The sequence below is a fragment of the Cyphomyrmex costatus genome, unplaced genomic scaffold, assembly GCF_001594065.2.
Source record: "Cyphomyrmex costatus isolate MS0001 unplaced genomic scaffold, Ccosl1.0 scaffold2, whole genome shotgun sequence".
NCBI classification, from domain to species: domain Eukaryota; kingdom Metazoa; phylum Arthropoda; class Insecta; order Hymenoptera; family Formicidae; genus Cyphomyrmex; species Cyphomyrmex costatus.
The window spans coordinates 25554-46977 of NW_017276038.1; the positions used below are offsets into that span (position 1 = coordinate 25554).

Genomic DNA, 21424 nt, shown 5'->3' on the forward strand with positions numbered 1-21424 from the left:
GACAGTTCTCGGCGAGTTCTGTCGAAAAGTATTAGGGCTCAAAGCGATTGGACCAACGGTTTCCGAGATATACTCACTTTAAAAATTATTGATCTTCCGACAAATGTCGCTGTATCTTGCAAACCGTTGGTCCAATCGCTTTTTCACCTTACAGTTTTCGATAGAACTCGTCGAGTACTATAAGAAACGCTACTCAGAACTACTCGGTACTCTTAAACAAATTTTCAAAGATTTCCACTATTTTTTTTAAACTTTATTATATTTCAAAAATGTTTTTTATGTATCAAGAACTCTAGGTTTTCACAAAATAGTTCTGTTAAGCTGATCAGAACTATGCGACCTTGAATTTCGTTAAAAAGTTAGCACCCCATTTTTAAAAAATTATTAAAAAATGATTATTAAGCGCATATGTCATTAAAAATCATAGAGAACTCTTCGTATCGTCAAAAAGAAGCAAGAATTATCATCAGAACTATTGTATCTAAAAATTAATTTTTCAAAAATTTTTAATTTTTTTTTATTATTCGAAAATTTTTTTACATATCAGGAACTCTAGGTAATCGCAAATTGAAGCTATTAAGCTGCTCAGAACTATTCCACTTCAAAATTCGATAAAAAATTAGCACCCTATTTTAAAAAAATGTAAAAAAAATGTTTATTGAGCGGAACTCTTGTTATATTAACTATAGGGAACTCTTCGTCTCGTCAAAAGAAAATGGAAACTCTAATCAGAACTCCTGAGTACTATAGTTGGGGTGCTAACTTAACATACCCCGCTCTTTCGAATGATGTAAACTGCATTTGTGCACAATTTTTATTTCGTGCGTTTTGGAACTTTTCAAATTTCGTAAAAAAGTTTTAGGTTTGAATCACTTTTATTTATGCTTGTGTAACTTCATGGAATATCAGTAAGACCGTTTTTTGAAGTACCAGTCTGAAAAGTAGAGATTTCAAACTTTAAAATGCTTTTTTAAACATCTCGATACGATGATTTTTGACGAAGTTATTCTAGCTTGAAGTTTGTCTATTTTTGCACAGTGAAACAGGTGTTGCGTTAATTTTGTTGCCCAATGTATTTTCAAATATTAAATTATTATTACCTACATGTGTTTTGAATTTATGTATTTTTTACTTTGACTTTGTTACATGTCTCATTATCATTCTGTATTTTAAATCGTTGAGAACATTATTTCAATCTTATCTGTCATGTAAGTTATATAAAAATTTGTAACTCTAATCTTACAACAATTAAAATTTACTTTTATGTGTTTTATTTAGTGAATACCCTAGTTTAATGACAGAATGCATAATTGGAAACTCATGTCTCTTGATTTGAAATATTACGATATGTAAGTGACAGATTGTTCTTTACAATATATATTTCTATTTTTCAATAATAATTTTAAATAAAACTAGTAACAGTTTTTGGTTTTTTTTTATAGCAATTTAATCAAATTAATATTAACATTCTTACAAGATAGGACACAATCTTCACAATTGCGACGTAACAAAATAATATTACGAAATTAGATTTGATGGTGTTTTTTTTTGTACCCCGAAGAGGATCCAAAACGAGGGTTGAAATGTATACGTTATATTGATTTAATAAATTGTATTTCACATACTTACATCCTGTGTTAGCTCTTATAGGCATTACTTATATTATATTTAGATTTTTATTTAAATAACAGACTAAGCGATATAATGGGCTATTGATTGTTGCAATTATAATTCTAAACGGAATACCTTGCTTTTGAATTTTTAAGGTACCATGTAGGGTGAAACTTCTACTTTGGAATAGTTAATATGATATTTGCCGTCCCTCCCATCGAATAGTCTTTTTCACGAAGACCAGAAGCAGGTCGTGTTAAAATTCTGAAAATTTTACGACTTTTCAACTTTTCACAGTCAAAGCACGAGTAGACTGCAAAATATCATTACATACATTTTAAACTTTTCTAAAACTTTTCCTTTAAAATAAAACCTTGACCATTACTCTAACATGCCTAGAAGAATTATCAGGTTCCTCAAAGAGAATCCTACTTTGAATCCTATTTTGAAAAATTTTGAGTAACTACCGCCAGTATTCGTGTGTTACCCGATATACCACGGGGAGGTTTCTCGGCTGGAATTCGTGTGCGCAAGTGCATGCGTGCATGCGTGTGTGTGTGTGCGCGTTCAATATCTGACTGTGGCTGCGTTCCGTTTCACGGAAAATTATCCCCACTCCTTCTATTTTTTCTGACTTCTGCGGTGTATTTCCTGACGCGGCGTATATACTGGGTTTGCCCTATGCGCGCAGTCCCCTATTACGTATACTTACGTGACGCTCACTATATAAAATGCGCGCATATGCCTGAAACGGAACGCAGCTTGTGTCACACACGCACACGCATGCACGCACACAATGTGTAAATTCCGACCGAGCAGCCTCCCCGTGGTGTACGTTGGGTAACGCGCGAATACTGGCAGTAATTACCTAAAATCTTACAAAAATGTAAGGTTCCCTTTGCGGAATTTGATAACTGAGCTTTTAGACATGCTAGAGTAAAGCTATATCCACACAAACTTGCATAGCTGCATAAACGCATGCATAAAGAAAATTATCCAATCGCATTTCCCTTATAGAGATGCACGTAAAATGTGAATTGGATAATTTTCATTATGCATACGTTTATGCAGTTATGCGAGTTGTGTGGATATAGCTTTATGGTCTCAGTTTAAAGGTAATTTCAGTTTTTAAAATGTCCGGCGAGACTTTTCCTGCCGCATACAGGAAGGTAGATGGGATCGAAATAAACATAAAAGTCCTTTACAGTTTAGCGAAATTTGTAATAATTGTAAGAAATCTCTGGTCTCCGTTGATTTTATATTGATTAATATAACTATGAGTGCTGTGGCGCTGTCTCTGAGCGCTACCTACTGCGGTAACCTGATTGGTTGTTGACGAGAGGCCGCAGTGAGCAGACGCGTAAAGGAGGGCGTGCTGGCGCATGCCGGAAGTAGAGTTCGATGATTGTTCTTTATACAAGTAGTCGTAGAAGACGTATCTAATAAAGTGCGTGAAACTAATAGCGTTTTCGAATGGAGCGGGTTTGAACCCGATCCGGGTCGGATCTTTGACGTCACACGCTCTATTTCGATTTCTGATTGGACGAGGTCATGATATTTTTAGGTCAAACATGGGTTAACCGACCCGGGTCGAGTTCAAACCCACTCCGTTCAAAAACGCTATAAGAAGCCTCGATCGCTGTCCTTTCCCCATAATCTGTTACTCGCCTATTCCTGACACTCCTTTACATAATAATCGAGATATTAATATTTGCAATTGTACTAATGAGGGCGCTCCGATAGAAACGCTCTGGAGATCTATTCTTGAAAAGAAACGTATACGAAAGTTTAGGGAAATACTACAGTATATGTTACGTATACTATAGTATTTTCCTAATTTTATGTATACGTTTCTTTTCAAGAATAGAGCCCCTGGCCGCTCGAGGTATAGCCCGGTCCAGTTTGTTAAACGCATATATGTAATACTACTATATTGCTAACGGCAATTAAGAGCTGCCGCAAACATCACGATGCAGACGATCGCTTCTCACTTTCACAATTCGTGTACTTTCGCAATACGCATGCGCTGGTTAAACGACGGTCGCGCCGGGCGGCAGCTCGTTGAAGAGGTAGGAGGAGAAGCACGCAGTTGCTTAGCGCCCGGCATCGGCGTTCTTACCGCACCATCCACTCTCCTACCGGCGCCCTTCCAATCAGAAGGTGTGCGCGGAGCGTTTCACATGTCGCTACATGGGATACTGGCAGTATCGTAGGCGTTCACCTGCGGGAGCCCCAGTATATCGTCTTATCCTTGTTTAACATGGATGAACAACAAGGATAAGACGATACACGGGGGTACTCGGGTGATGTTTCCGAACGCAGCCTAAATAAGAAGAAGTAGTCTTACCGCACCGCACCAAAGGACTCTCGTCGATGGCCGCTACGCACATTTGCGATTACATTACATACGTAATAATAACACTGCAAAAATAGGACAAATACAAACCATAAAAAACTTCGATGAATAAAAATGTCGAAAGAGAGAAGGCGATGATTATTTCTTTCGGATAGCTTTTTCTTAAATTTTTTTCCTTTCCAGATTTAGAGAAGCGACAGATTACGATAGAAATTAATTAAATTTTCCATAGATTTCCATACGTTTATCGCCTTCTCTTTTTCGACATTTTTTTTCATCGAAGTTTATTATGGTTTGTATTTGTCCTATTTTTGCAGTGTTATTATTACGTATGTAATGTAATCGCGAATATGCGTAGCGGCCATCGACGCGAGTCCTTTGGTGCGGTGTTGAAGCGAACGGCTTCAACTTTACGTTGCACGCAGCGCGCTATTATAAATCATTATTACTTTATAATCATAATATTTAAAGAGCTAAAACTTTCTAAAAAACTTCCTTAACTAATAAACAAAATTGTAGTACCGGTAAAAGTTAACAAATCAAAACTTCGTACGATAACTTTTTTGTGATCGAATGAATAAAACTATGAATGTGAGAGGAATATTTTGAAAAATTCAGTATTTGGCTGTGAAATGTTTCGAAAACTTTTTATATGCTCTACATTTCGAGAAACATATCGAAGTTTATCCTGTTAAAATTTTAAAGAATAATATTCATATTTTAGCTGATATGGCGAGTTGAACATAAAAATCTATTAAAATTTTTTTATTTAAAAAATTACTCTTTTTTTTGTTTATAATTTGAAAACAATAGTACATTGTGTAATAATGGGGGATATTTGTTTATAGCGCGGCCGGCCGGCGAGCGCACGAGCGCCCGTGCCGACCTATATTAACTGTTATATTAAGAGTCCTTGAATATTTTCATCATGTTTGACTATTTTAATTTATTGACTCGCAACATTATGATAAAGGAAAAAGCGAAAATATCACTATAAAGCAATATTTTATAGATTTTCAATAGTTTTACAATTATAATGTATTTACTGTAAAATTGAAAATAACCCGAAGCGTCGAAACGTTTGTAATTATTTTTATTTTTAAATTAAACATTCTATATTACATAACTGCTATTAGTTCTTAGCTCTTCAATTATTCTATTTTGTTTCATTCTTATAGAGCCTTATTATTACTTTATTATTATCCATATGAATTTTTGTGCGTCGATGTATTAGCATTTTGGCACCGAAGCTCAAATTGGATCGACTTGATATATTATATAAACATAATTTTTACATACGTATAAAGTATATCGTAGATAACGTAGATTAAAATATATATATATTAAATTTTTATAATCTAATTTTTATAATCTAATTTTTATAATCTAAAATATCAACAAAAGAAACAATCTGCGAACGAGCGCGAAGCGTTAAGCACGTTCTAACGCTTTTTATCAATATTATATAATTGTCATTAATATATTATTTATTACTAACATTATTTATACATTATATTTATTGATAATTCATATGTAGATTTAATCAAAATGAAAGATAAATTATTACTGTTGATATCGCAAACGCAGTATTCGACAGTAATTGCATAGATGATGAGTCCGGTATTTGGTTTCCCTCTAATGGTATTGTGTTATTTGCCAAAGCTGCATTAATGGATTTCATTAAAGGGTAATCACGCCCATTAAGCAAAGCCATGTCACCGTGCAGTAATGAGCATTTGCCTCTGAAATCATCCGTATCGATACTCCATACCATAACACCTGCTAATTTCTGTCTCTTTGCGTATTCCACCTAAAAGAATACATTATCATCAGAATTACTTAACATTAATATTTTCTTCAAATGTCCAAACTTGCGCGAATAGAAATATAATTGCACCAATAAAAAAATATATATTATTTTGATTTAATTTCTTGAAACGTTTTTTCAACAAAGTAAAATAACGTTAAGAAAGAAATTTATTATATTTTATATAATTTAAAAAAATTGCTAAATATTATTATTGAGACTTTCTAAGCAACTACTAAAAAGTTTAGGACATTCAAAATTTATAATATATAAAAATTATTAATTACAATTTTATTATTATTATTAATTAGAATAATATATAGGGTGTTCCATTTTATCTTAAACATTCAAATATCTTAAAAAATATAATTAAAAAAATTTAATTTTTTTGAAAATTAATTTTATTATTATTTATGTCTTTCCAAGTTTAAAAATTTTTATGTGAAAGACTTTTTCTTAAAAATTGAGTTGACAAAACTTGAAAGAACATAAATAACAATAAAAACAATTTTCGAAAAAAATAAGTTTTTGAAGAGAGAAGTCATACGAAGTCATTTTATTATATCCTATTTTTAAATAATTTTAAATAGAATTATATAAGTTTTTTTTATCATTATTTGTATCCTTTCATGCTATACAATTTTTGTCGAAAAAATTTTTCCTAAGATTTTCCTAAATCTATCATATTTTTTGAGATATTTGAATGTTTAAAATAAAATGAGATAATCTGAATATATATGTTTAATATAATATAAAACATATCAAATATGTGTAAATAATATTATATAAATACCTAATAATATATTTATATAATTTATATTTGTTATTAATTGAGAACCACATATAGAATTTACGTGTTTATTAATCCTTAAAAAATGTATAATCTCTTAGTGAAACAAGTTTCACTAAGAGATTATGTTTTAAAACTATAAAAAAATACCTTGGTTATCATGGCTTGGCGATTATCGTAAACTACAACGTGATCTTTATTAATCGCATAAGCAGTGTTGCTCTCATTATCCCATCCAGTTGTCCAATTTTGCGGATACAACACTAATGCCTCGCAAATCTGTACAGAAATGTATGATTCATAAATAATTTATTTATATATTTTATATTATACATTTTGTGCGTGTCGAAGAACTTCTATATAATGATATTTTAATAAATACCATTACTGTTACAAAAAGAATAATTAAACAACTATTGATTGTTAAAATTACGGAATTTACGAAAAGACACAATGAATTAAATGTGATATGAATGCATTGTTAGGGGCTGCGCAGAATGAAAGGAAATAAACAGTGTATATTCTATAGTACATGATTTCTGATAGATTGAATTTCTTATTCTCTGTTCTCTGTTCCCTGTTTCTTTTATTCTATGCAGCCCCTTAGATATCAACAAAACAATAGTAAGCTATAACTTCTTAAGTTAAATATTATTTTATTGTTTTTAATTTTCACATGTGTAAGTCAATGCATTTCTGTGGTTCGTTTCAAAATGAACAATGTTGATGTTGTTCGTATTAATATATGCTCATATAATAAATAATAAAAAATTACATTTGGGTCTCAATCGAATACACTGCTTTTTTAGTTAAATTCCACACATTCTAGTAATTAAAATAACATTATATTATATATAAGTATATAGAAACAATCTATGTATACATATGTATACCCAATGACAATGGAATCGACATCGAATCGATATCGATTCGATATCGAAATCATCAAATCATTGTTGTCTGAAACATTTCTTTCGAAAATGATTAGTTTCCGAAATATTGAAGAGTTCCGATACTTTAAAAACACCTAGTATATATATACATATAATATCTATATTATATAAATTAAACTCAAATTGGATATAATTTAATATATATTATGAATTTAACACGCTGTGTGATCAAACAGCTATGTAAATACTTCGTTAAATCCCATAAAGCCTTCTTCGGACGTATAAGGTCCTTTGAATCCAGTGTCCAGACTGAATAGACCAATCGGATTTATTTTAGGCGTTTCTGGTACAGTTGTAAGAACGAAAGTTCTTCCATACATCGCTAGTCCTAAGACTAATTTCTCAGCTGGAGCTCCTTGTTGTAATAAGTACTTAATGGTATGTTCCTAAAAGTTGAAAGTTCAATATACGATTATTATGCTTCACATTATACAATATTCGCATCAATATAAAACTAAATGTTAAATAAATATAAAATTAAGCACTATATATATATAACAGAAAATTTTTATCAATGGTTTTGTCCTGTATTCTTTAAATTTAGAAGAATAAAATGAACGATGTGCGTATAAATTCTAAAAATTATAGACAACTGTAAAGAGAAATGATTGAAGACAAAATTAATAACTTTAATTTGATATTTAAAAAATTTACGTTTATACATATATTATATTACTTCTTTCTTTTTTTACTTTATTTTAATATTTTATTTCTCTTAAAATTTTCATCTTTTATTATAAAATAGAACTATGATTGACTAGACTAATTTATTTATGGAAATATAATCGTGCAAATTTAGTTAAGTATTTTATTAATTTACTTTGGAATATTTTTGAAATATAAGGTGGCTAGACATTACCATTAATTCCTTATTGCAATATGTCTGTATACAAGGTGTTCCGCGAGACTTGTCCAATCAAGCACAGGAAGGTATAGAGGGAATAACGAAATAAACACAAAAGTCCTATATCGTTTAACGATATTCGCAATAATAATCGAAATATTATTTTTTTTAATTGTACTAATGAGAGAAACGCTCCGGGTATTGGAAGTATAGCCCGGCTCAGTTTGTAAAATATTGATTGCGCCGCGGCAGCATCAAGCTGCGTTCGGTAATAGCAAATCGGAGTGCTTTTATATTATAGCATATGTCACGTGCACTATAGAAAAAGAGCATTCCGATGCCTCAGATTTGCATTGCCGAACGCAGCTAAGTGCCGGCAGCGCGTTGGAGAGGCAAAAGTGGAAGTGCGCCATTGCTTGTGGCGCTCACATGGATCATATATCTCGCCGTACTGCTCCGGACCGGGCTAATTCAAGTGGCCGGAGGGGTTCTCTCGGCGTGCTTTCATTAGTACAATTTGAAAAATTAATATAATATTTCAATTATTATTGCAAATATCGTTGAACGATATAAAACTTTTGTGTTTATTTCGATCTTATCTACACGGAGAAAATTTTATATTTAATAAAATAAAATTACTATTATGTAGTAGAAGTTGTAGACTTATTATGTAATTATAAGTTTAAGAGTTATAGTCACTTTTTTAAAACAACAATGCAATATAATTTTTACACTTTCTCATAGTAAAAATTTTTATATTAGAAAGGCAAAATTTACTGAATAAAAGTTAGTATTGTAAAGATAAGTAAAAAATATGTATTCAGTAAGTTTTATTGCTGGTTACCACAGTAAAAATTAACTTTTTCTATGTTAGAATATGGTTTAAGCACTGCTTTAACAAAAATTACTTCATGTGATAAAAATTAGTAGTATCATAGTAAAAGTTATGTATATCGGAATGATAAGGTAAATAAACATAAATAGAAATGAGCCTACAGCTACAAGATGTCATACGCAAAGTTATATATGTAAATAAGACAAATCTCATATTATTTTTACCACATCTAATCGATCCTTGCTTCGTAATGGTGAATTTGGAAGAACCTGTTTGTTCCATGCTCCGTGATAATCATAGGCCATCACGTGAATGTAATCAAGATATTTCGAAATTTTGGAAATATCGTATGCTATATCGATAGTAGAACTGACGGCACTTATGGCTGCGGTTAACAAAAAGCGATGTTCTCTAAAAGCATCCTTCAATTCCTATTGCAAGATAAATAACTGATTAATTTTTGCTGCTAATACAAATAATAATATATATATATTGTTACGTTTACACGACCGCTCTGCTGAACTCGCTCGCGTCGCGTACACGCACTCCCGTACCGCCGGAATAAACAACACGGAACAAGATGTTTATTTAAAGAACAGAGAACAAAAGGCGGAGTACAGGCAACACAAAATTATAACTGTCGTAAAAGGCTCAGCCGAGAGAGAAGCACGTCCGAACGCCGTGACAGCTTCTCTCCAAGACTGAGATAACAACCACACACGTCACAACGCGATCTTCATCCCTCGTGGATAATGAACTTCGGCACACAACAGGTGATGACGCAGAACGGGCATAACAATATACAGGGTGTCCAGTAAAGAGACGATTTCCGTTTAAGGGGAGATTCTTGAGATAATTTTGAGACGAAAATTCTAATACCAAAATGTTGAGGCTATAATAACTTTTGAATTATAAGCGTTTAAAATTAACGAATCATATCGTCTAAAGTTGGCGCGCTCAGGAGCGGCACAACGCAAAGTACTAAACGCGAAAGCTGACTTATCGAAAGTTGTTTTGCATATCTGCTCATAACTTCATAACTTTCTTTACGTGTGAAATTACTCTCTTCGTCATATTAAGTAATAAGAAATATCAATGGACCGCAATATTGGCCAGCGAGATCACTTAACTCCATTAGTTTTTTTTCTCTGGGGACATTTAAAAAATTATATTTATCGGGAGCTAGTACGCAATCGGGAGGACTTACACAATCGCATTGTTAAAGCAGTTACAAGCGTATCACTCGATATGATAATCAATGCGCAACAAAGTTTATTGAGACGCGCAAGATTATGCATAGATATGAATGGAACACAGTTCGAACATTTATTACAATATACATAATTTATTTTGTAAATTAATTATCATAAGGTTAATTAATTATCATAAAGTTGTACAAATAATTGTTCATAATTAATGATTTTATAATATTCATACAAGTTCCTATAGTTTCTCCTTTATTATTTTAATAAAGATTATTTTAATAAAATGTTTAAAGTGTATTTGAATAATGCATTTATAGAAATATCAATAGAATAAAATCTTATATTCATATATGTAATCTCATAAAATCAATATTGACAAAAGAAGTGATAAGTTTTCGCGTTTAGTACTTTGCGTTGTCCCGCTCCTGAACGCGCCAACTTTAGACGATATGATTCGTTAATTTTAAACGCTTATAATTCAAAAGTTATTATAGCCTCAACATTTTGGTATTAGAATTTTCGTCTCAAAATTATCTCAAGAATCTCCCCTTAAACGGAAATCGTCTCTTTACTGGATACCTATATAATATTTTTACCTTCACGAGGCTAACAAAATTCTCTTTATCGTACGGAGCACCTCCTCGACTTCCGGGGAATTCCCAGTCAAGATCTAGTCCATCAAATCCATACATTCTGTTGAGATAAAATTTAATTTAAAAAAAATCATAAAATCCAATAGCACTACGTACATGACAGCACAATATAGATAAAAAATTAAAAAATTAAAACAAAATGGATCAAAATAACGTTTTAATTATCGATAGATGTTGTAACGTTTAACTAAATCATAGAATATTGTAACGCATATAACAAACTTTTCCTGAATAAAGAAGATTTTACTTAAAGAATTAACTTTCTATAATGAAAAGATAACAGAGAATAAGAATTAAAATAAATACATCACAGTAAACACACTTGAGAAATTCAACAGTGCTAGCGATGAAAATCCTCCTACGATCAGGTGAAGAAGCCATTAATGAATAATTTGTGCTGCCTTCGTTCCATCCGCCAATACCGAGTGATACTTTTAGACCCTGATTGCGAAGCGTTGTCATTTTTCTGTAGTTGCCAATTCCTATATACATCCATAAATATTTTCAAATTATATTTATAAAACTTTCATTCAAGTTTAATAATTCAAAGTGTCGAATATAAACATCCATTTTTTAAAATTTTTTATGGATGAGCGCAACCCTATTTGAAATCATTTCCTTTCATTTTATAAAGTGTTTGGTTCAATTGTTATAAAACTGACCTATGCACTCACCATAGAATAATTACTTATGGGATAAGTAATTTAGTTATACTTTATTTGAGAGAGAGAGAATATGAGGTTAAAAATAAAAAATAAAAAATAATAGAGCCATTAATACAGACAGAATAATTTAAAAAAATATAATCTAATTATTTATTAAAATTCGATTTTACGAAGTTTTCAATTGTAAAATAAAATTTTCAGTTTTTCTTTATTTGAAGTTTATCTATACTATATGCAAACAATTAGTAATGTAAATGTACTAGTTAATGGACAGTTAGTAGTCATAACCTAATTCGTTGGACAAAGTGGTACGAAATTTTAAATATTGTGTTAAACTTTTAATAATATGTACGACTCTAAATAAATTTGTTATTTATAAAATTATAATAACGAATTTATTTAGATTTGTATATATCATTAAAAGCATAATTAATATTTGAAATGTTTTATTTTATCATTTTGTCTAACAATTGGCTAATTAACTAGTACTTATACATTTACTACTTTATTGATTCCCAAAATAACTTTCAAACTTTAATTTTAAAAGTCTGTAGCGCTAGATTCTCTTTAATAAATTATTAGAAATTACATTTGTTCAAAATTCGATATTTTTTGGCTACATTCGAACTCAGCAATACCAAAAAATCCTTAAAATTGAATTTTACGATAATCAGATTAACCTTTTAAACTTCAATTTTAGAATTTGAGGCTAAAATAAAATTCAGCGACTCCAAAAATTCTTAGAAAATTTCTTTGTTAAAAAATTCTCGTTTTCAAAAAATTAATTAACAACTATTCTGGATAATTTAATGAATTATCAATATCAAATCTTATTTGGACCGTGAGACGGTTGAGAGTTTCAAACTATAATAAATACCGATGAAAATAAACCATTTACGATCAAGCTGGGGGGATCTTGGATGCTTCTAATATAATTTTTGTTGTGAATTTATATACTCATATAAATATTCATATATATATATAATATATGTATGATATATACTCAAATATTCATATATATACACATATATATTCTCATCGGTATTTAATGAATTATTGATTAATAATTATTATCAGCTCATGTAAATTAAAAAAATTTTTTAAATAAGTATACTTCCCAGGTCAAAAAAACAATGAGCTATATTTGTTATTATAATTACCTTCTTTTATAATGTAAGTGTTCAATATTTGGTTTGTTTTACATTTGTTTCATTATCGTTTTAAAAAATAAAAATTGTCAATTTCTCAATTTATGCAGTTTCATCCTACATATACAAACTTGATAGCATGAAATCCATATATTTGCTCTATGTAATTTTATTTTTGACTAATGGACGGAAAATCTCTTATTTGGACTAACCTTTCTCGTCAAAAAACGAAGAATGGAGTATAACAGGTTTTTTCATCGTTCAAGTAAATTGACTACTACAATCAAACATCAGAGTAATTATAACGTATCACAAATCTTGCGACATGCTAGGGTGTATATTTTTATATATTTGAGAATTACAATTGTATAATTTGAATGTTGATTTTGCGTCTTTGACATTGTCATGTAAACTTATTAATTAGATTTGGATTTTATGCGGCTGATGATGACTTTGTAAAGTCGAAACGTTCCGCCGAATTAATATTATTGATTGTAATAAATTTATTGAATTATAATAACAAATATAGCTCATTGTTTTTTTAACCTGGGAAGTATATTTATTTTTAAAATTATTGATTAATTGTCCCTTTCTTACTTCATTTTTTTAAGATAATTTTCGATCATTTGGTTTCTTTAATAATTTTGTAAAAAACATTTAGTTCTTAATTAGTTAACTTTTTACAAAAATTCATAATTATAAAAATTGATATAAGCTTGATATCACATTATAATTGTTATTACCATCTTTTTCCATATCTGCCCAAGGATCGAGACTTCTTATTGTCCAATTCGAAGCATTTAAACCAGCAAATGCATAAATTAAGTGAGTACAGTATTCTGAGCGGAGATTTTCTAAGGAGAATGCTCCATTTCCTTGTCTATAGGCAGCCCAAGATGCGACGTAGCAAACGACGACCTTATCATGTTTCGGTCTTATGAGTCCTGTAATAGAACATTGACAGATCAGTTTTCCAAATGACATTACTTCGAGATCCTTATTTTTCAAAAAAAGATTTTAAACCATTTAATTTGTGTGTTGACTCGATTAATTAATATAATGATTAATATAATTATTTTAAAACATAAGTGTATTTATTTAAGATAGAATTAATTTGGAGAGAATATAAACGTAAGATAATAATTATTATTGCAGCTAAATACGAAGTTATTATTTTTGCAAATAAGTTTGTCTTTTATGTGACAATCAATACATTAAATTAATAGGTATAATAAAAAATTGTTAATACGTATTAAAACAAGTATTTTGATATATTTTACTTTAGAAAATATCTCTTTGTAATAATTGTATTAATTTATATACTACGCTCACAAATTTAAAAAGATGTTTTATAAAAGTAATTAATCACTTGTTTTTTCGAGTTTTATTTCTATTTAAAACACATATTTAAATAGATCACCAATATAAATTCCAAAAATCATATTATATCCAGCGATCAACAATCAAAAACCTAAATTCTCAATAAAGAAATATTAAATTGATCAAAGAATTTATAGATAAAGCAATAATGGAAGTTATTTTCGAGACACTCGGTATATACATTCGCGAACGAAATGTCGCGTCCTCATTGTACGGCGTGCCGGCTTTTACTTTCGCTTGTTAATACATGTAAACATGGGTATTATTCATACACACACAAACTGAGTGTAATATTACGTGACATTATTATTACACAAATACAATACATGTTAATCATAAATAGATAGACTTAAGAAGAGGCGAACTCACCGTGAACTTCGTACGTCGCAAAAAGTAAAATTGTAAGTAGAAGTGCCACGTCACTAAAGAACATCATAGCGCGCTAAACTTCTTCGACGCGTTATATTTGATGCGTCAGATAATAATCTGGAACGTGTTACAAATTAAAAAAATATTTACAATATCGTACTTCGAGTACAGTAAACGTTGGATTCTGTATTTGATATGAAACACTGTGTATCACTGATTTTTATTTAATATTTAAGCGTCTTCCTATATCATAATTTTAATTCACTGTATTACTTGATAAGATAGGTACAATCTCGATAGAAGTTATACAAAAAATAAATCCCTAACGTTTGCTATGCTTATATCTATACCCGTTCTATTTTTTATCACTTGTGATAACGATAGCGAAAAAGTTTCATATTCTCTTTACATTTATTTTAGATAGACCGCTAAATTATGGCCGTTAATTGTTATAACAAATGGCGTTTATTAATCACTCCGATATCGCCGATTACACATAGTAAATACAGTACCGATTCCTTTGACTGCAGTCTGTAGACTGTTGGGACTCAGATACGCGTGCGTCATCCAGGCCCAGATCACTTTCACTCGTAACTGTTCATTCTCGAGAGACGAGGAGAACGACTGCAGGAAAGATGTATTTAGAACCTGTTGTATTATTGTCGGAAATTTTCTTTGTCCTCCGTGCGAATTCTCATTCGATTTTCTGATATAAATAACATAACATTATTTGCGCATTACTTTATGTGTGAGCCATGCATATGCTTTATAAATAGAACAACGTACATTGCCTAAAAAAGGAAGAAGAGGAAGACGGAAAAGAAGTAAAAAGAGGGGAAGGAGAAGGAGGGAAAGAAAGATGAGTAAAGGAAAAAAAATAAAAGAACATACGATTAAAATAAAAAGGAAATAGGAAGGCAAGAAATCAAGTAAAAGGAAATAGGAAAAAGAGAAGGGAAATTGAACGATCAGGAGGAGAAACGATGGAATATATAGAATAAACCTGAAAATGTGACAGAATGATGGCGCTCATTGCTGTATTGAGATATGTATATATCTCCCATTGCATTGAGATAACATCAAAAGGAATACAGGAAATGGAAATAGAATGTTTTTTTTTTTTATTAATAACAGGATAGACTGATTTTAATAAAATAAAAGCTCTCTTTTTATATTCCATTAAATAATAGATTTTTAAAAGATACCTTTGTAAGATGGCAAGAAATAATTTTTCAAAATGATTCTTCTTATTAATAGCAAAAATCTTAAATTGGTGTTAATAATATCAGTGAAATTTCTTTTTTCTAAATTATAAATTCTTAAATGATATTTATTTGTTTTTTGATACAGCCAGAAATAATTTTAAAATTTTAATTGATCTTAATAATATGAACGGAATTTAATTCTTTTTTTTTTTGCGAAATAATGGAATCTAAAAAAATAATTTGTTCATAAGACGACGAGAAATAGTTTTCCAAAGTAACTTCTTTTATTGATGATAGGAATCTTAAACTGATCTTAATAATATGAACAAACTTTCTCTTTATTTATTAAATAATATATTTTAAAAACATATTTTTAAAATGATAAGAAAAGTAATTTTTTAAAGTCTGCAGCTAAAAATTAACTACTTTTTGTATATAATAATTTAATAATATTTTCAATTTATATGCAGGAAATAAATAACTTTTTCAGAGTATATAGGAGGGATCTTGATGAATGTGTTGAAATTACAAAAAGATAAAAGGATTCGAGGATGATGTTGATCGTAAAGCAAACGTATACGAGGAGTCGAAGAAGTGTTAAAGGAAAGATGAGAGACTTAGGGAAAGAGATATATGTGTTCACGAGCTTCGAATGAGACTGGTTAAATCGTTTAACAGAAATATATTCCCGGAATCTTCTTCACGTTTCTGAGAACAATAGACGAAGTCGCGAATGTGTACATTATGAATGCCCAAGTCAACAGCTGATCGGTTAAACAACTATATCGCGAATTTCAAAAGTTTCGGTACCGATAAACTCGATTATACCAAAATAAACATGGAGATGAAAACAATATCGAGCACGAAATACATATTTGACTCAACAATTATCTAAATTTGAATATAATTTAAACAAGAACTACAATGAACAATGAATTTAGTCCGAATAGTGAACATATAATAATAATACAATATGTTGCAGCTCAATACAAACAATAATAGCTTTACTTGTCTTATATACATACAATAATCAATGTATCGATAAAATATACAGGCAATAAGACGCAAAAACAATTATAATGTCTTGGAAAGAGTATTTCGTGGCTTCATTTTGAACAATAGTTTCGTTTAACCATTGTAAATAAAAATCCACACGAGAATAAACACCCGCTGTATTCGGACGAGCACATCCTTCGCCCCAAGAGACAATACCAACTTGCGTTCCGTCGCATAATAATGGTCCACCACTGTCACCCTGAAAATATTGCGATAGAATCTGGGTACAAAAAGTGAAACTATATAAGAAAAATAAAACTAAAAAGAACAGAATATTATAATATTGTTTTCCTAAAACTTCCGTTCAGTGTAAAAATGATTTATTTTAAAAAATGTGGGCTCTTGATATGAGTTTCAATTATATTAAGATAAAAATTTCTATTATAATTAATATCATTTTTGCAAAAGGTTTTTAACTTATTCTTGGATAAATATCAAAATATTGAAACAATTGCCATCATAATTTTTTGAATTAGTTTTTTACAGTTGATGTTTATCTATTATAAAGTATAGCAAAGATTTTTCATATGATTTTCAATGTTAAAGTTTAAATTTTCATTGTCAAGCTTAACATGATTAAAAATTCATAAATAACGAATTTCATAAACATTAAATTTATTCTTAGAGTGTTATTCTGTTTTAAATAAATAAGAAAGTAACAATTAAGTAGTAAATGTCCTTTCCTGGGACATAGTTAAATATAAATTTTATTATTGTTCCTAAGTTCCTGTATTGGTCTTTCTGATAAATATGATATCTAATGTAAGTTCAGAGATTTTTATCAAAAGACATTACAAAGCGTTATTTTTCATTAAAAATCTTTGTGAGTATCATTTTAAAATGATTTTAAGAAGTCCCTAAAAGTACTGGTAAAATGGAGAAAAAGTGTGCTCGTAGTAAATATTCACGAGGGCAAGATCAACGTAAGAGTATTGTTATAAGAACGTATTCACACATGAAAAGTAATTTCTAAATTAATCTGATAATATCTCAAAACATTCAGAACTTTCTATAAACTCAAGCTATTTGGATTTTATAAGAAGTGCAAACAGACATGAAGAAATTAGATTTTATATAAACTTAGGGAGGGGGAAAACCACTTTACAATCACATTTATATAGTTACATCAAGCTTGAATATAATTACAAATAAAAAATTGCAAAAAATGAAATGAAGGCCCATATTATTCCCTTTTTTTTTCTCCAGTTATTCATTTATTTATTACTTTTCCCTAAAATAATATAAAAAAATATGTTGTTGTTTAATCATTTCCAAAGAAGAACACCATATACATTATATGTACGTATATTATATTATACATAGATAAAATTTAATACAAACCTGACAGGCGTCGCGACCACCTTCCAATACACCCGCGCATAATTGCTTTTGTTTGTGCACATTTGGCATAGGGCATTTGTTAGGCGAGATTAATGGAATTCGAACGTGTCGCAAATATGTACCACTTCCTTGCTAATAATAAACCACAAGAAAATTAAAGAAATAAATTATTCATTAGTCAACTACAGCTTCTTATATTTTATTAAATTGTGCCACGTTTTTAAAATAAATTATTAATTCAAATAAATTTCTTTTTTTAAAGAAAACGCGAGATAGGAGATTCTAAAATAAACTAATAAAGAATAGATATTAGGAAATAACTGATGTGAAGATAAGATATCGCGGAAAAAGTTTGCTTTAAACTGAATCTAAAATTGCTCTATTATTATTTCATAATAAATTAACTTTCATAGTCACCGTGGGTCAAAATAATCCAAATATAATGTAAATTATCTTAAGAGTATTAGACTAAAACTAAAATTTGCAAGTATTATAAATTTAAAAAGTTAAAATTTTTTTAATAAAAAACCCATTTCTAAAATTAACTCGTATATAATTTTTAATTAGTGTTGAAATTAAATTTTTCACTACAATGTCATTGTTTTATTTTTTAAACGTTGAAATTATATGATGTAATTTTTTGAAGTCAATGGAACCCATATTACGATTTGGTAACACTTCAAAAATTGTGTGAATTTTTTAGAGTATGACCAAAAGGGTTAAACTCTTCATAATGCTTGAAAAAAGATTTATATATTCATTTTTTTTAGTTTTTATATACATATAAGAAAAAAAAGAATACAAAATGTTTCTTCTATTGAAATTATTATCCTCATTTATGTGACGTATTTGAATAAAAGACTTTGTGAACTTGCTTACGTTTAAATTAGGTATGTGTCGACCCCATCCAATCGCTACACAATCCTTCGTATATTTCTGGAATATATCAGTGATGTATACCAATGGAAGTGTGACGTATTGAACGTACGCGTTTCTGTAAAGAGGTTTCTTCAGCTGTAAAAGCGGGACATTGAAAATCCACTCACAGTGATTAAGTATGCTCCTTTTATTATGGACACAAAATATATATACACGACATAGATAGTCACCCTGAACAATCCAATATCGTTTCGCATGTCTGAGAATCGAAACTCTGTGTGCGGCAATGTCTTGTCTACTAATTCCACTTGCATGGAACCCCAATTTGGTAAATACACGTAGGTCGCACCGGCTATTACATAGAAATGGCGTGGATTCTCCGTTGCCCAAGTGTTGTCGAGCAACCGTCTTTAAACAACGACGAGTTAATTATATGTATACCGTGGTTTTTTTTCACGGAGCGATGTGAGGAAAAGTGGAACGCGATCAAACGTGAAACGTAATGACAAAACACTTTTCTTATTAAAAGATATCGTAGGGTTCAATTTTCAAAATATTGTTTTGCATTTGTTGAACGTATATAACTTATAAAAAGAAAATTCGAAGAATTTTGGAATATGTATAAATTATCTTGAAATTATTATGAAATTATGAATTTTTTTTTAAAAACATTACTTCTTTTTAAAGTAGGTTAATACTGTTGTTAGACAATATAATAAACATAATTTCTCTTTCTATAAAGATACAAAATCTGCATTAATCTTGAATAACAAATAAATAAAATATTAAATTTTCGGTAAAATTAAAGATGAACTAATAGCGAACCATTAAGTGTATTATAATAAATTATAATAAATTATTTTTTACAAATCTACTCTTATACTATATCAACTAAAAAAAAGAACATAATAAAAATTTATTATATTATATAAACTTGGTGTTCCATTTCAAAAGAGAAAGATAATATCAAAAACATAATATGTTTATTAAAATCATATTTCAACGTAATTATTAAATTCCTTTCCATAATCTCTCTTGATCCCTTTAAATCACTCTTTTTTTAATATTTTATGTAGCTGTCGTATAAACGAACGTACTGATTGCGTCCCAATTTCCTCTACGTACAATCACGTTTCTCACAAATGGAAACGAACATCTTATAACGTTATTACATCAAACACAAGCCTTATACCTTTTCATTTAAAGGTATACGTAACATGTTACAAACATTTACTAATACATTAGTGAAAGCAAAACATAATTCAATCTATCCAAAAAATATTAATTTTTTTGTTAACTGAAGAATATTAAATAAATTCTTTTTAACTATCTCTGTTTATACTGTTTTACACATTTTGTGACGCTTGCTTTTAAAACATATAAGATATTGTCATATTAAAATATGACAATAAAATACTATAAACAGATACACTTAAAAAAAGTTAATTCATTTAATATTCTTTAGTTAATAAAGAAAATTAATTTAAATTTTTAAGGAAAGATAATTTAAATTTCTTCACGTTTTCAGGGAACTTATAATTTATCTGAAGCTTAAGCTATTTTGTACAGCTTAAAAGGAACAAATGCTTTGTATATATTCACTTTTTCTAAAGTTCTTTCCAAATTACGAAGCGATTTAAAATTAATATAGAAATTTAAATATAAAATTCTAGTATATATATGAAAAGATAAATTCGCTGTACGGTTCTGGCAGTATCCTAATCACAATTGGCCGCGGAGGCCATTAGAACTAATAACAATTATACACAGATTATACAGCCATTAACTTTTAAACCGTTAACTTTTAAACCATTAACTTTTAACCCATTCTACGATTACGTAAGTGTAATTGTAAATGGTTGTAGTTATAAGAGTTAATCAATCACAGTCAAATACGAAGAAAATATTTGACTGTGATTAATCAATTCTTACAACTACAACCACTTACAACTATGCTGCACGCGATTGTAGAATGGGCTTTACACATATGAACATTAATAAAGAATCACGGAGAGTCCACGTTCTTATTCTGAAAAAAACGGAGGCAGTTTAGATTTAAAATTCTCTAGTGTCCGGGGAACTTTGAGAAAATGCACTTTTTCGGCAAAGCTATAAAGATTGACTGATTTCATAACATACGTTTCCATCATAGGCAAATTTTGTCCCTAAACTGTCACCATTCTTTGGAAACCCCATCTTTTAAAAAAAAGTAAAAATTGCATGTTAGGGGGTGGAGCAACAAATACGTAGACAAAGCGCTAGAGCTCCAGCGAGAGAGAGAGAGATGGAGGGAAGAAAGAGGGAGGGAGGGGGGGAGAGAGAGAGAG

The 21424-nt window shown here is 29.7% G+C and overlaps 2 protein-coding genes across 2 annotated transcripts in view; both read right to left on the reverse strand.

The window, feature by feature from the left end:
* Window positions 1-5510: 5510 nt before the first annotated feature.
* Window positions 5511-14805, reverse strand: LOC108773141 (probable chitinase 2). Its single transcript, XM_018538865.1, has 8 exons — window positions 14617-14805; window positions 13611-13811; window positions 11377-11536; window positions 10998-11094; window positions 9421-9627; window positions 7706-7903; window positions 6715-6843; window positions 5511-5777 (listed from the first exon to the last, which is right to left on the reverse strand). Exons 1-8 carry the CDS (start codon window positions 14681-14683, stop codon window positions 5511-5513), a joined length of 1326 nt encoding a protein of 441 aa, XP_018394367.1. The 5' UTR covers window positions 14684-14805.
* A 279-nt stretch (window positions 14806-15084) lies between these two features.
* LOC108773143 (cationic trypsin) overlaps window positions 15085-21424 on the reverse strand; it is a 7487-nt gene continuing 1147 nt past the window's right edge. The window contains 6 exon segments of the mRNA XM_018538866.1: window positions 15085-15240; window positions 16847-16890; window positions 16893-17076; window positions 18219-18350; window positions 19098-19232; window positions 19328-19505. Of these exon segments, the coding sequence (XP_018394368.1) occupies window positions 15085-15240; window positions 16847-16890; window positions 16893-17076; window positions 18219-18350; window positions 19098-19232; window positions 19328-19505 (829 nt within the window).